The sequence below is a fragment of the Crocodylus siamensis genome, chromosome 12 (assembly GCF_052110815.1).
Source record: "Crocodylus siamensis isolate JL-2025a chromosome 12, ASM5211081v1, whole genome shotgun sequence".
In the NCBI taxonomy this organism is placed as follows: domain Eukaryota; kingdom Metazoa; phylum Chordata; order Crocodylia; family Crocodylidae; genus Crocodylus; species Crocodylus siamensis.
In genome coordinates, this window is record NC_143406.1 from 25,673,100 (window position 1) to 25,688,289 (window position 15,190).

General features: G+C 49.4%; 1 protein-coding gene across 1 annotated transcript in view; it reads right to left on the bottom strand.

The window, feature by feature from the left end:
* Positions 1 to 7,725: 7,725 nt before the first annotated feature.
* LOC149854815 (uncharacterized) overlaps positions 7,726 to 15,190 on the bottom strand; it is a 36,807-nt gene continuing 29,342 nt past the window's right edge. The window contains exon 3 of the mRNA XM_090024306.1: positions 7,726 to 10,190. Coding sequence (XP_089880432.1) covers positions 10,159 to 10,190 — 32 coding nt within the window. The 3' untranslated portion in view covers positions 7,726 to 10,158. The remainder of the gene's footprint in view (positions 10,191 to 15,190) is intronic.

A 15,190-nucleotide genomic window follows, 5' to 3' on the forward strand; every position in this document is an offset into this window, starting at 1 on the left:
GACAGAGCTAGATAACTCCAAATACTTGCAGGATATAGGACAGCGTCTACGAAAAGCAGGGGAGTTGGCACGCGAGTGCCTGAGAGCAGCCCAAGAGATGCAGAAATCTGCATATGACAAAAGGGCCCAGGAGAGGTCCTTCTGGGCTGGACAGAAGGTCTTAGTACTACTCCCTGACAGAGAACAAGCTCATGAAGTGCTGGCAGGGGCTTTTCGAGATAACTCATCAAGTAGGTCCCATAGACTACAAAGTCCTTAAGCCAGGATCACAAAGGGAGAGGCAAATTTATCACATTAACTTGCTTAAGGAATGGAGGGAGCAAGAGGGCCTGCTAGTTAACCCCTTCTCTGCCAGAGGATGAGTTCAGCCGAGAGTTAGGCTCAAGGGTGGTACTAGAGACTGACGACTTAATCCTCCCAGTCAGGTCCCAACTTGACCCTCAGCAGCGGTGCCAGGTGGGGGCTCTGGTAAAGGAGTTTTGCGACGTTTTCAGCAAAATCCCTGGGTGCATGAAGGGGATGACCCACTGTATAATCACACCCCTGGGAAAAATTGTCAGGGTAAAATGGAGAAGGATTTCCCAATATAGGCATGAAGCCATGTGCAACGAGCTTACTCAGATGCTGGAGCAGGGCATAATTCAAGAGTCACGTAGCCCTTGGCAGAGTCCCATCATGGCAGTCACCAAACCCAATGGATCCATGTGTCTATGTATATACTTTAGGAAAGTGAATGCCATTTCCTGGCTGGACGCTTTTCCTATGCCCCACATCAGCGAGCTCCTCGAGAGAGTAGGACAAGCCCAGTTCATTTCCACTCTGGATCTGTCAAAGGCATACTGGCAGGTGCCATTATGAAGGAAGGACGGAGCCAAAACCACTTTTGGCACCCCGTGGGGTTTATACAAGTTCAAGAGAATGCCCTTTGGGTTGCACGGGGTGGCCGCTACCTTTCAGTGGTTGGTCGACTGGGTATTAGCCCCACACCAACAATATGCAGCTGCTTGTATAGATGACATCATCATTTACACCCAGGGATGGGAAGACCACCTGGGGCAGTGACAGCAGTACTGCAGGAGTTACGCCAAGCTGGACTGATGACCAACCCAAAAAAGTGCATCCTGGGTAAGGCAGAGATGAAGTACTTGGGCTTCTTTGTAGGGCAAGGGCAAGTCCGCTGCTTAGCAGATAAGGTTGAAGCCCTGCACCTGTTCAAGCCACCACAGAGCCACAGGCGGTTGAGGGCTTTCCTGGGGTTAGTGGGATATTACAGGTGATTTATACCCCAGTTCGCCGAAATCACCACGCCCCGCACTGATCTGTTGCAAGGAAGGAAGGGAGGTTCTCTCTCATGGAACGCAGAAAGTATGCTCGCATTTGAACAAACCAAGAGGGCCCTCTGTCACGAGGCAATATTAGGGACCCCAAACTTCAAAGTGCCTTTCATCCTACAGACGGACACTTCGGAACATGCACTAGGGGCGGTGTTATCCCAGGAAGTCGAGGGAGCCTCCTGACCCATAGCCTATGCCAGCTGAAAGCTGAATCCACAAGAAAGAAGGTATGCCACGGTCGAACATGAGTGCCTCGCCATAAAGTGGGGCATTGAGTACTTCCGATATTACTTGCTTGGGTGGGAGCTCACCCTCATCACCAATCATGCCCCCTTAAGGTGGCTGAGAACCAAGCAAACAGACAATGTCCTCTTCTTTCTTCCTTCTGCCCTCCTCTTCACCCTCGTGGCGAGGGCTCTGACATCTCGCCCAAACCTGGTTAGACGCTTACCCCGCCCCCAGGGTGTTTTCCTTGTGTCTCCGGCCCCCAGGCATCATTCTCTTCTGCCATCCTTGTCTCTCCTCCTTTTTCCGCCCTGCTCCCGGCCCCCAGATATCTCCCCGGCGGCAGATTGGCTGCAATTCATTTCACCTGCCAAGGTGGTAAAGCCTGGCTGGGGCAGACTGGGATCTCCTGCTACAGTGTGGACATCCTGTACCAGTTGAGTCTGTGCTCCTGGTCAGGTACCCCAGGTAAGTCTCTTCTGACTACTCACACTCAGTCAGATGCTTTGTGCGGTGCACTGTGGGAGTGACATGCACCAAAATATAGTCTCCTGTGTAGATCTATGCTCATCACTCATTGTCTGCAACATGTTTCTATAGTTGCCATCCCCATTATGATAGTGCCATGTGCTTGTGTGTACTGTCTGCTGCCGGTAAGTACCAAAATTGTCTTGTAAAAGTGGTAGAAATAGGTCTGGGGGTCAGTACAGTTGAAGTCTTGGAACGTACCCTTATTTGTTATATTGTAAAGTTGGTTTCCTTGATGCAAATGTGAGTGCTGTGCTGTTTTCCAGGAATGCATGTACAGCATAAAGCAAGGCAAACCTGTACTTTGGAAGCCATCTCAGAGAAGGCTGACACAAAGAAATCAAACACTGCATCAAATGTGCACATGCAGTCTTTGGACACCTGAAGAAACAGGTGTTCGAAAATTGCAACGTCAGATCTGAAACCAAGTTCATGATTTATCAAGCAGTCGTGAGCCCCACCTTGCTGTACGGAGCTGAGACATAGACAACTTACAGGAGACATCAGAAGATGTTAGAGAAGCACCGCCTATGTTGCCTCCAGATGATCCTCCAAATCCAGTGGAAAGACAGATACACTGACGTTAGCATCCTCCTGCAAGCAAACACCATGAGTACTGAAGCGATGATCATCCAACATCAACTTTGTTGGGCTGGCCATATCTGGATGTCCAACTCCAGACTTCCAAAGCAAGTTTTATTCTCCCAGCTCAGCCAACGTGTATGCTCAACAGGAGGGCAGAACAAGTGTTTCAGGGACATCCTCAAGGCCACTTTAAAAAAAATGCAACATCAATGTCAATTCATGGAAAACTATCATCCAGGACCACCCCAAATGGAGGAAGAGTCTGCTGCAGGGATCTCAGTACTTTGAAACCACATGACAACAGGCGATGGAAAAATGGGAGCAGCAGAAACAGCCTGTTGTGGACCAAATCAAGAATCCAGCGCAACCCACCCCACATGGAAGCACATGTCCGAGTTACAGGACAGACTGGTCAGTCCTGGATAGGCCTCATCAGCCATCTTCGGACACACAGGGAAGATAATCATGAAAGATAATCATCCTCGACTGTGAGGGACTGCCAAAGAAGAAGAAGAAATATCCACCTTACAGTACTTTCTAGTCTACTTCTTAGCTTGTTAATGAGAATGTCATGGGAGACTGTGTCAAAACCCTTGCTAAAGGCAAGGTTTATCACATCCACTGGTCTCCCTCCCATCCACAAAGCCTGTCATCTTATCATAGAAGGAACTCAGGTTCATCAGGTATAACTTGCTCTTGGTGAATCCATGCTAGCTGTTTCTGATCACCTTGTTCTCCATTAGATGCTTCACAACAGATTCCTTGAGGCCCTGCTCCATGATCTTTTCAGATATTGAGGTCAGGCTGACTGGTCTGTATAACAGAGAGCCTGGGACTCTCTGAGCTCCTACAGATATGCGGGGAGACGTGTGGGGATTAACTGAGTCTGCTGGAGCATGGAAATTGATGCGCTCCAGCAGCCTTCTGTGTCACATGCATCAGCATCCCCATGCTTCCCTGCGCTGAAAAAGTGGCGATGGGGCGCTTTGAAATAAAACACATTTGATGAGCTTCAGTTCAAAGCACCTCACCAACATTTTTTCAGCACATGGATGCACAAGGACACTGATGTACATGATACACGGGCACTTTTAATTGGTGCAGCTTGCTAATTAAAGTGCCTGGCACTGCATCCCAGAGCACATGTAAAATTGCCTTCTGTTACTTTGAGAGAAGCAGCCCAGAGAGAGATATCTGCAGGCCAGGCAGGGCACAGTTGCTACAGGATGCCACAGTAACTGAGCAATGAGATTAATTAGCAGGTACCTGCAGGCAGCCCAGGGAGTTTCCTAACCAGCAGGAGGCAGGGCATAGAATGACACCTCAGGGAATTATATAATTATGTGCCTGTGTAATTTTGTGCATAAAATGTATGATCACACATAATCACATAATATTGCATAATTTGCCGTCATTCAGTCCCATTGATTTCAGCTCATCTGGTGGGTGGGGGGAGGGCAGCGGGGCTGGCTGAAATTTACTAACTTATAATTTAAGAATAGTAAAAGCCAGCTATGTGAGCCAGGGCTTGATTGACAGTAGAAGCCCAGAGCTTTCAAATGATGTATGGCTGGGAGCCCCATGTGGAGGCACTGGGTTCAGTGACACACAACTGGACAGCTGGTGAGTGGAAAGGGAATTCCTGCCTGCAGGGCAGAGGTTTGTGGGATGGTGTGGGGGCATGTGTGGGTGGGTGTGGGGTTTGTGGGACTGTGGGGGCCCTCCTGCCACATGCCTCTCCCCAGTGATGTACACCCCCCATTGCTAGTGCTAGCAACAGCAGGCGGCAGGCCCTCAGGGCACCCACGGCCATGGCAGAAATCCCTTTGTGGTGTGCGGCTCTAGCTGAGTCCAAGGGGGCTGCATGTGATAGCACAGAAATGGCCCAGCCCAGCCCAGCCCACTGGAGTGCACCTTTGGACCAGACTGGGTTGGCTCTGTGCCAGCATGTGGGGCTTCCAGCACTGCAGGTTGGAGTTGCACACCATCAGGCTGGGCCAGAACAGCTCTACGCCTCCACATGGGACTTCCAGCACTTCAATGAGGAGCCATATGTGGAGGTACAGAGCCTGCCCGGCCTGATGGTATGTGGACTGGGAGCTGTGGGAAGCACATAGAGACATGAAGCTGGGCCAGCCCAGCCCTTCCTGATGATGCACAGCCCCCACCTGCAGTGCCATGAACCCCATTTGCTGGCAGGGAGCCAGCCTGGTTTGGTCTGAAGGTGCACACCAGTGGACCAGGCCAGGCTGGCTCCACACTGCTACATGTATCCCCTGGGACTCAGTCAGAGCTGTGTGCTGCTGGGGGATTCTGCCTGCCATGGCCATGAGCACCCCAAGGGCTCACCACCTACTGCTGCTGCTGCGACCAGTAGTGGGGGCTGTGCCTGGGGTGGTAATGGGGGCATGTGTGGTGGGGGAGCGCCACACCCAGCCACAAACCCCACACTCACCTACATACACTCCCACAAACCCCACAAATTTCAGGCACAGATTAAATGTTATTGGTGTCCTGGGCAAACCCAAAATTGGAGGTGCTCTCTAGAGGTGCACTGATGTACTGATGGCATATCAGATTGACACCGACAAAAGAAAAATTAACGTTATTGACAATTGGCTTTTTTTGGCCTATAATAATATAGCCAGTAATTCTTTATTCTAATATTATAAAAGCCTTAATCTGTCTGTCTGTCTGTAATGCTTTATTTGTGCTCTGATTGGCTGACAAACAGCCAATTAGAGTGCAAGGAAGCGTTTGGACAGGTGGCAATGTGCCACCATTATGGTGGGTACACAGGCCCCCCCACCCTGCTCCCTGGAGGTGATGACAATGGAGTGGGTGGAATGGGGATGGGGGACCTGGCCCCCCCAGCCTGCTTCCTGCAGGTGGTGATGATGAAGCAGAGGGGGCCCCTTACTCCTTGGAGGTGATGGCGGTGCAGGGGGTAGCAGGGTTGGGAGGCCGCAGGGGGGTGAGGCCACTGGCACTGGCCTGGGCCCACCCCTCCCCCTTCTGTCATCGCTGCCTGCAGGGCCAACCTGGTGGTGGTCAGGGGAGGAGCGAGGCTGATGTGGGGGTGGAAAGAAGTGGGCGCACCGTGGTGGTGGCAGTGGGGGAAGGGGAGGAGTGGGCCCAGGTCCGATGTGAGGGGGAGTGCAGGGCTGTCCCTGTGAGGGGCAAATCAGGGTGATTGCCCCAGGCCCCGTGCTTTGAGGGGCCCCACGGAGCCAGGCAGAGCAGTGGCTCTGTGTCCAGCTGCTTGTTACCTCCCCCCCACAGCCACTGCCACTTTGGCCACCAATAGTGGCGGCAGCTTCTTCAGGTCTGGGATCAGAGCAGAGGCAGGGCCCCACATGGGCTGATTTGCCCTGGGCCCTGCACCCAAGCAAGTACTAAATAAATGCGCAGTAACTAGAGTTACTGTGCAGTAGTGCCAGCGAATGTCTTAAGTGATGTTACTGTGCAGTGGCCTATTACTGCGCAGCCGCATATTAGCACTTAGTGCTGCGATGAGCTACTGTGCAGTATTATTCAGTTAGTGTGTGTGTATTAGTAAGAATGGACCTATGTACTGTATAATCACTCTCACATATCTACAGTCAAAAATGGCCCCCTGTGTCACATCCCCGTCGGTTTGCTTTCTCTATCACCTGACTGACATCAATGTAGCTATAGAGGCACTGTGGAAGGCAGAAATACCTGTCTGACCTGACAGTTGAAATCTATTTCTGAAGAGTCCCTGTGCGGAGGCCTCTTGGTAATGAAAATCTGGTTATTCTGAGCAATGCCAGTCACAAGGTGACACCCACCCAATGGAGTGCCCTGCCTCCTTGCTTGTGGATGAGAATTGAATGGGAAAGGATTGACTGGCAGAGCTCCAAGTACGAAAGATTTCTTAGCACTTCAATCTGCACCACTATTATCTTGAGCAGCAGAAAAACACTCAGCCAGGGGTCATTTTTCATGGCTGAGGGGACAAGGCAAAGCAGAGCCCAACAGGAGTTGTTTCCAGGAAGAACATCGTTTTTTTTCACCAGCAGGTGAAACTGGGGCCCTTATAAAGCAGTTTGCAGCAAACCTTGCACTGCTGCACATGAGACTGGGGTTCTAATATCCAGCCTGTCTTTTTCACCTCAAAGGGCAGATTTGGTTGATGACATTCAGTTGCCTGAGACTTTGCAAGCTGTGAGAATAGTTTATGGTCTCATCATCATAGCAGCTGCATGCTTCATCATTTTTAATGCACCATTATGCTGGAAGGGGCTATTGGCTGCCATCAGTCACAGACCTGGCAAAAACTGATGAATGTAAAAATCACCTTTCATTTGAGCTAAGTGGAAGGAACAATTAAAAGCCCTTTGTGTAGTGACAGCTGAAACAGTATAAGCACCACCCAAGGCACTGGCAGGATTAGCATCAGGGAAGCGATGTGGGCTGAGGGGTTTCCTCAGTGGTTGATTGAAAAAAAAGACTGGCAGTGATTGGTTGAAGCTGTTTCTGTCTCTGCGTGTGAGAGCATCACTCTGTAAAGCAGGGGTGGGCAAAATATGGCCCACAAGCTAGGGCGGGCCTACAAGGCACTTTCGTCTGGCCTGCAACACCACCCAACAAATTGTACCCTGTCCAGCCCTTCCCACCCATAAGGGTAGGAGCAAGATGCCATGTGTACAACCTCCCAATTTTTCCTGTTGGGCCTCACTCCCACCCTCTTGGGAGGACAGGCTCTGCCCAGCCTGTAGCTTCCAGGAAGGGCTCCTGCTGCAGCGGAACCTGCTTGCGCGGGGCAGCAGGTAGGGAAGCGGTGGGGCTGGTAGTGGGGTGTGGAGTTGCAGCTGGGGGAAAGGGCAGATCGCAGCGCAGAGCCTGTGCTCAGAGGGGCAGCGGGAGTGAAGAGCTTAGCTGGGTTAAGGTGTGGGTGTGGGTATGAGGGTGTAAGTGATATAAAAATCATGGTTCGTTTCTCGGGAGGAGGAAAAAAACCTTCAGCTACAGACACACTCTATTAGCAACACAAAAGGTATATATTTGCAAATAGGGTCAGAGAGAGAGACAAAAGATCAAACACTCTGCCCCCGGGCACAATCATTAGCAGGCTTTTATCCCCTCTCTCCTGACCACGTGTCCAGAAGGAGGAACTTTTACAACTCATTTCCGGTTCATACAAACATATATGTAAACATGTCGCTTCATACGTCCCATGTGCATTATAATTAACTACTTAAGTATGCGGGGCGGATAGGCTTAATATGCATTAGGTTATCACGCGTGCGTAGAAGGGATCCAAGGTTACTCAAGGTTCAACCTGAAGGCAAAAATGGCATTTGCTCTTATCTTAGCCTAAGAATGTGGGGGTCATGAAAGAAAGTGTGATTTAGTGTAACAAAGAGATAGTAAATTTGCAGAACAAAGAGAGAGTGATACCTTAGTACAAAGGGCCTTTGGTGGTTTTCCCTTCAATTTCCAACCCCCCCCTTCCCTCTCCCATTAAGGAGACAAGGAGGGCTAGCAGCTGTGTTTTTTTTCTAAATCTGCTATTGATAATGCATTTTTAATAATATTTCTAACAATATCCCCCCTCGAGATGCTTTCTGATCTTTACTTCATTCGGGCATATCAAGATAATTACGAGGAATTTTTCTGAGGACCATGACCTTTGCAGCAGTCTGTGCTTTTAGAGGGACTGCTGCGACCTGCATTCCTTCTACCGTGGTGGTTATCAATCTAGTGAGACAAGGAATAAGGCAAGGGATAAAAATCAAACCAGTTAGAGCACACAAAAGCACAAACCCTACCTTTTTCCACCAGGGTCCTCCAAATAATTGAAACCACCAGTCCTTATTCCATGTGGTTTCCCACGTTTGTATTGGTACATGGGCTATTTTTCTAATCTCTTTGGCAATCTCTAAGACTGCTTTCCCGTTGTCATCTATTTGGAGGCAACAATTAGAAAGGTTGAGCTTTCCACAGACTCCGCCTTCCTCTGCAAGTAAATAGTCTAAGGCCATCCGATTTTGGTATATGGCTGCTCTCATCTGAGAACTTTGTCGGGCCAATAACTTGAGAGCAGTGGCGGTCTGGTTAGTAATTACTTCCAAGACTGCCTGCAACCGGATGATTCTATTCAGCATATATATTGGTGTCCGGTATCCCCAACTCCCATCATTAGCCCATGTAGCTGGTCCATAATACTCAATAATCCTCTGAGGAGGCCACTCATCCTCCTTCCACTTTTGGGAGCCACCCTGTGTCAAACTTACATCAATACTTCTCTTGGCCCTTTTCCAATCATCATACAAAGAGACTCCCAGCTTATTTCCAACCTCAGACGGTAACAAAAAGAAAGCTGGTACAATTACTCCCATATAGCAAGTTCCTGTCCACCCCGTGGTAGTATTGTATAGGCCCGTCGTCCGCAAATCCAATAGTATCCTCTTAAGGCCCTATTTTCTCTATTGGTGGCATTTGGAGGGGCCCAACCATAGGGCATCTCGGGAAACCCCAAGCCTCCTTCTGGACCCAAAGGACCAGCAACTGCATGGCCTCCTTTCATGGAACATTCCCATAGCCCATCCTGGTTCTTGTCTGTACAATCTGTCCGATCATCACTTTGATTTGTGGCACTCCAATACTTATTAAACCACACAATTGTTCCATTGGGATGCTGCCACACTAGCCGATTATACCCTGGGCTATTAGGATAATAAAGCCGTTCTAATCTTGTAAGGTTCATCCACCTTACTTTTAAAGTCCATATGCAACGGCTGTGTCCCAACCTTTTTCCTGTACCATTATTACTGATGCAATACTCTCCTAACGCCACTTGGGAAAGTTCCCAACTGTGGTTCTCATCCCATTTTTGACTAGTACCTTTAACATCTGCCTTACTACTTCCTAGCCATTTCGGGGCCAAAGGAAAAGCCCTCCAAGGCCACTGGCCTCCGGCCTCCCGAAGCCCCCCACAGGCCCAGCAGTTGGTAAGATTAAAAGTACCTGCAATTCTTTCCATCATATCAACATACAAATTTGTCCCTGGGGGAGCAATTTGGGAAAGCGAGGGTGTGAGCCAGCGGTTAAGGCTGCTCAATTCTGCTTCTTTCATTATGCAGATAACAACAAGGCACATTAAGATTCCCACCATATTTTCCCTTTTACTTTCTTGTCTAATTTTCTGAGCTTTGATTAAGCCGTCTCAGGCGCACTTGGAGATCACCAGTAGGTTCACAGCTCCACTTGCTGGCTTCTTGTTCCGAAGACGACTCAGCTTCCGGAGTGAGTTCGTCTTGGGAGATGTTGTCCTCTGACGCTTGTGGATGTCGTTTCACACGGGTATGGTGTATCCAACGATCATGGCCAGTAATCTTTACAGCGGTGTGGGTTGTTAGAAGTACCTGGAAAGGGCCACTCCACCTCTCAGTCAAAGGCTCCTTTTTCCACCACTGCACCAAGACCCAGTCTCCCGGGGAGAAGTCATGTACCGGTACATCTAAAGGCAGACGCTGAAAGGAGGCTGCATACCTGTGAAGAGAGAACAAGACAGACTGCAAGGCAATAACATATGTATGAAGTTCACTATTACCTAATTCAAAAGTTACATTCTCTCGCATCCCAGGAGGTAAGACTCGAGGCGGTTTGCCAAACATAATTTCATATGGGGTCAATTTGAGGCCCCGTCAGGGAGTGTTTCGAATGCAAGTAAGAGCTAGCGGCAATGCTTGAGGCCACTTAAGGCGTGTTTCAATACAGATTTTGGTGAGCAAAGTCTTTAAAGTTCTATTCATGCGTTCCACTTGTCCTGAACTCTGTGGTCTCCATGGTGTGTGTAGTTTCCAAGTAACCTTGAGAGCTTGTGCGACTTCTTGAACCACTTTTCCCACAAAGTGTTGTCCTTGATCCGACTCGATGGACTCAGGCAGGGAATACCGGGGAATGATCTCCTGTAACAAATACTTCACTACTGTAGCTGCAGTGGCAGTCCTGGTGGGCCAAGCCTCGACCCAACCAGAGAGCTGGTCTACCATGACAAGTAAAAACCCGTGATGTCCGGACCGTGGGAGCTCGGCAAAATCAATCTGCCATGCTTGTCCAGGGTACGCTGCCCAGGGTCTACCTCCCATTGGCACAGGGGGTTTCCTTCGAGGGTTTACTTTCTGGCATGTAATGCACTTGGTAGCAATGCGCTGAGCTTCTACATATAGCCCTGGGGCTACTGCTTGGCGGATCATTAGATCACCCATGGCCAAACCTCCCATATGGGTTCTTGCATGGAGCTGTTGCAGCACCTCCCGAAGCAATGGCCTGGGTATCATGACTTTCCCTCCTGGTACTATCCACCACCCCTGGGAGTTCTTTTCTGCACAAGCTCTTTGTGCAAATTTATCTTCTTCAGGGGAATACTGTGGGACTAAATCCTGAACGTATGGCCATATGGCATGGGACATGGCCTGCTTGGATACCTCTTCCGCTTCTCCCCCAATAAATGCAGCTTCCTTTGCTGCTGCATCAGCCTTTGCATTTCCAAGCTTATGCTTTTTCTCAGCAGCCTTCCCATGGGCCCGCACATGAATGACTGCTACCTCTTTAGGCTGGTGGAGTGCCTCTAGTAGTTTGATAATCTGGGGGCCATTAGCAATCTTATTCCCAGAGGCAGTAATGAAACCCCTTTCTTTCCACAATAGTCCGTGCGCATGGACTGTAGAAAAAGCATAGCGAGAGTCAGTGTATATATTAACTCGCTGGTCTGTCCCCAGCTGTAATGCTCGGGTGAGCGCAGTGAGTTCTGCGGCCTGTGCCGACCATGAGCTCGGCAATGACTCCCTCCATACTACCTTATCCAAGGTTACCACTGCACATCCTGTTCGTCTTTTTCCATTGATGACAGAGCTGGAGCCGTCCACAAAGTATTCAACATCTGGGTCTTCAATTGGGTCCTCAGCAAGATCAGGTCGCACCTGCGTGGTCTGATTCAGGACCTCAAGGCAGTCATGCGTCGGTTGCCCTGGCTCTGGCAGCAAGGTTGCAGGGTTTAAGGCTGTAGTATGTTTGAAAGTAAGTCCTGGATTAGAGAGCAAAAATATCTCATACCGTAATTGTCTGGAGGGGTTAAGAAATTTCCCTCCCTCAGTCCCTAGGATCTGGGGAACTCCATGAGGAGTGAGTATTTCCATATCCGCACCCATGACTATCTTCTGGGCTTCTTCAACAACCACTGCTGTGGCTGCCACAGCCCGAAGACAGGCTGGCCACCCGAGTGCAACTGGATCTAGAACCTTTGAATAATATCCCACGGGTCTCCAGGTCGGGCCCGATGGCTGTGTCAGCACCCCTGATGCAACCCCTCGATTGTCATGAACATACAGTCGATATGGCTTTTTACTGTTTGGGATGGCTAAGGCTGGGGGCTGGGTTAATGCTGCCTTCAGCAGATCAAAAGCATGCTGCATTTCTTTATTCCATTTCCATTTAGTGAGACTCTCCTTAGTCAGGGATTCATACAGTGGTCTAGCCTTCCCACTGTAATCTGGTATCCATAGTCGACAGAACACAGTTAGCCCTAGGAATGCTCGCAGCCCCTTGGGTGACTTAGGTGGGGTTAGACCTTGAATCGCCTGTACGCGATCTGCACTCAGGGCTCTGACTCCTTTTGAGAGCTTATATCCCAAAAATGTGACTTCAGGCTGACATATTTGGGCTTTTTCTCTAGAGACTTTATATCCTTTTTTTCCCAGAGTGTTTAGGAGTGACCTGGTGGCTTCCTCGCAGAGCTGCAAGTTTGGGCTTGCAACTAGCAGGTCATCCACATACTGGAGGAGAGTCACTGCGGGGTGTGATCCCTTCCATTCCCCCAAGTCCTTCTGAAGGGCAAGTCCGAAAATATGGGGGGCTGCTATAAATCCTTGTGGAAGAACTGTCCACATGAGTTGGGCTTTATGGAAAGTATCTGGATCCTCCCATTCAAAAGCAAACAATTTTTGACTCTCTCGGTGAAGAGGAATAGAGAAGAAAGCATCTTTCAAATCTAGCACTGAAAATATTTCAGCTTCCCCCGGTACTTGTGTCAAAATCGTGTGAGGGTTCGGGACTACAGGATGGTCTGAAAGGACCTTCTTATTTACTGCCCGTAAGTCTTGGACCAGTCTGTATGAGACCCCATCTGCCTTTGGCACTCCAACGATGGGGGTGTTATAGGGTGAAGACCCTTCCACTAGCCATCCGTACCTCTTGTATTTCTCTATTAACGGCTTGAGTCTAGCTCTGGCCGCTCGGCTGAGTGGGTACTGCTTTACCTGAACGGGCCCCTCCCCATCCTTGAGTACGATCCTTACCGGGGAGACGAACGTAGCTCGCGCAGGGGTTCCATCAGCCCATACTGAGGGGTCTACTCCAGTCATGTGATCTTCTGGACTTACTGCAGGGCGTCGGTCCTCCAGGAGAGCCATCTGATAGTTCGAGCTCTGCTTGACAGGTAGCTGGACCACCATCTGATCGTCTCTGAAAAAGATCTCAGCTTGCAATTTTGTGAGTAAGTCCCGCCCAAGGAGTGCAACCGGGCAACTTGGAGAATACACAAAGGAGTGCTCGAGCAAATGGTCTCCCACCTTGGTGAGGAGTGGTTTACAAACAGGGAGTCGGGTTTGCATTCCCTCAATCCCTTCTACAAGTACATACTGTTCACTAGTTCCTGCACAGGGGGGTTTTTCTGGAATCATTGAAAATGTAGCCCCAGTATCCACCAAGGCTTCAAAGTTTTTGCCACCAACCCTAATGGTTACCATGGGATCTTCTCGGGCTCCAACCCGAAGGGTAGTGGTCTTAGATCCCTGTCCCCTTCATTCTGAATCCTCACCCTTGTCTTCTGCCCGCATGAGGTGACCTCTCGGTTCCCCCTCTCTCTTCTCCTTCAACTTCGGGCATTCCCTCTTCCAGTGTCCTTTCTCCTTGCAATAAGCACAAACATCTGCTACCACTCTTTCTCCCTTCCTCTTCTGTATCCCAGCCTTTCCAGGGTTCCCTCCAGTTATAGCAGCTGCTAGTGCTGCCATCTGTCGCTGAGCCTTTTTATCCTCCTTGCGCTCCTGCACTTGCTCACGATTCCCATACACCTTATATGCAATTTCCACCAGCTCTGAAATCGGTTTCCCAGCACCTCCCTCAGTTTTCTGTAACTTCTTACGGATATCAGCAGCAGATTGACCAATAAACATAAGATTTACCATGCGCTGGTTATCTGGGGCTTCTGGATCCAGATCCGAAAACCTGCGAAACGCCTCATACAGCCTCCCAAGGAAAGCTGAGGGATCCTCCTCTCTTCCCTGTCTCACCTCATACAATTTAGACAGATTGGTAATCCGAGGCACTGCCTTTCCCATTGCTTCCACTATAATTCCCAAATACCGTGCACTCAGCTCTCTGCCCTCTGCAGTATGATTGTCCCATCTCGGCTCTTCTACAGGGCAGGTATCACGCAGAGTACGACCAGCAGCACCCTCTGACTCAACTCTGACTGCCGCAATACGCTCTGCTGTACCTAACACTAATCTCCTCTCCTCCGGGGTTAGGAGGGTCTTGAGCATCATCTGGACATCAGCCCAAGTGGGTCGATGAGTCTGCTCAATAGATCGAAACAAATCCCTCATCTTTTCAGGGTCTTCACGAAAAGAGGGGCTCTGATTCTTCCAGTTAAATAAATCTGAAGTGCTAAATGGGGTGTAGACAAAAGTTGCAGTGCCTCCTTCCCCAATAACCTCTCGCATCGGACAGTTCAACACCGGCTGTGACTCTACAGGCTTGCGCAAATAATAACCCTTATTTCCTGATTCAGATGAGGCACTTGGCTGAGGCTCACGCTCTAACTCATTAGGTATGCATTGGTACGTCGGTGGTGGTCTCTCTAAGGGAGGGGGCGGTGGTGCAGAAGGACTGGATGCCGAGGAGGCGTCTGACTCATCTTCGCTACCCAACAGGGCAACCGGAGCACGGGTCCGGTACTTAGCCAATTCAGAATCTCCCCCCTCATTAGACTCAGGAAGTACAGGCGGTCCCCCCCGAGCCTTTTTCTTAACAAGCATCACATGAGACTTTGCTAAGTAATTCTTAATCCAAGGTGGCTGATTTTGAACCACCCACAACCAACAATCAATATAAGGAAACTGATTCCAATACCCATTTTGCATAACAATTTCATGGATAGCTATCACTTCTTTTAGCACAAAGGATCCTTTCGGGGTCCAGTGGACCCCAAATGTTGGCCACTCGAGTTGACAAAACTTAGTTAAATCACCTTTTTTCATTTTTATTCCGTAATCGGCCGGCTTTGCAAATTTATTAAAATGACGTAATAAGACTTTTAGAGGGGTATCAATATTGTTTTCTACACGAGAGCTACTCGTACCCATTTGCCCACAAAAATGCGCCCAAGGCACACCAAATACCAAAAAGATCTCAACAACAGATGATTTACAATGAGAGCTAAGCCTAGAATTTCTCAGCAAACTTACACATCCTTTGTTTTAGATCCG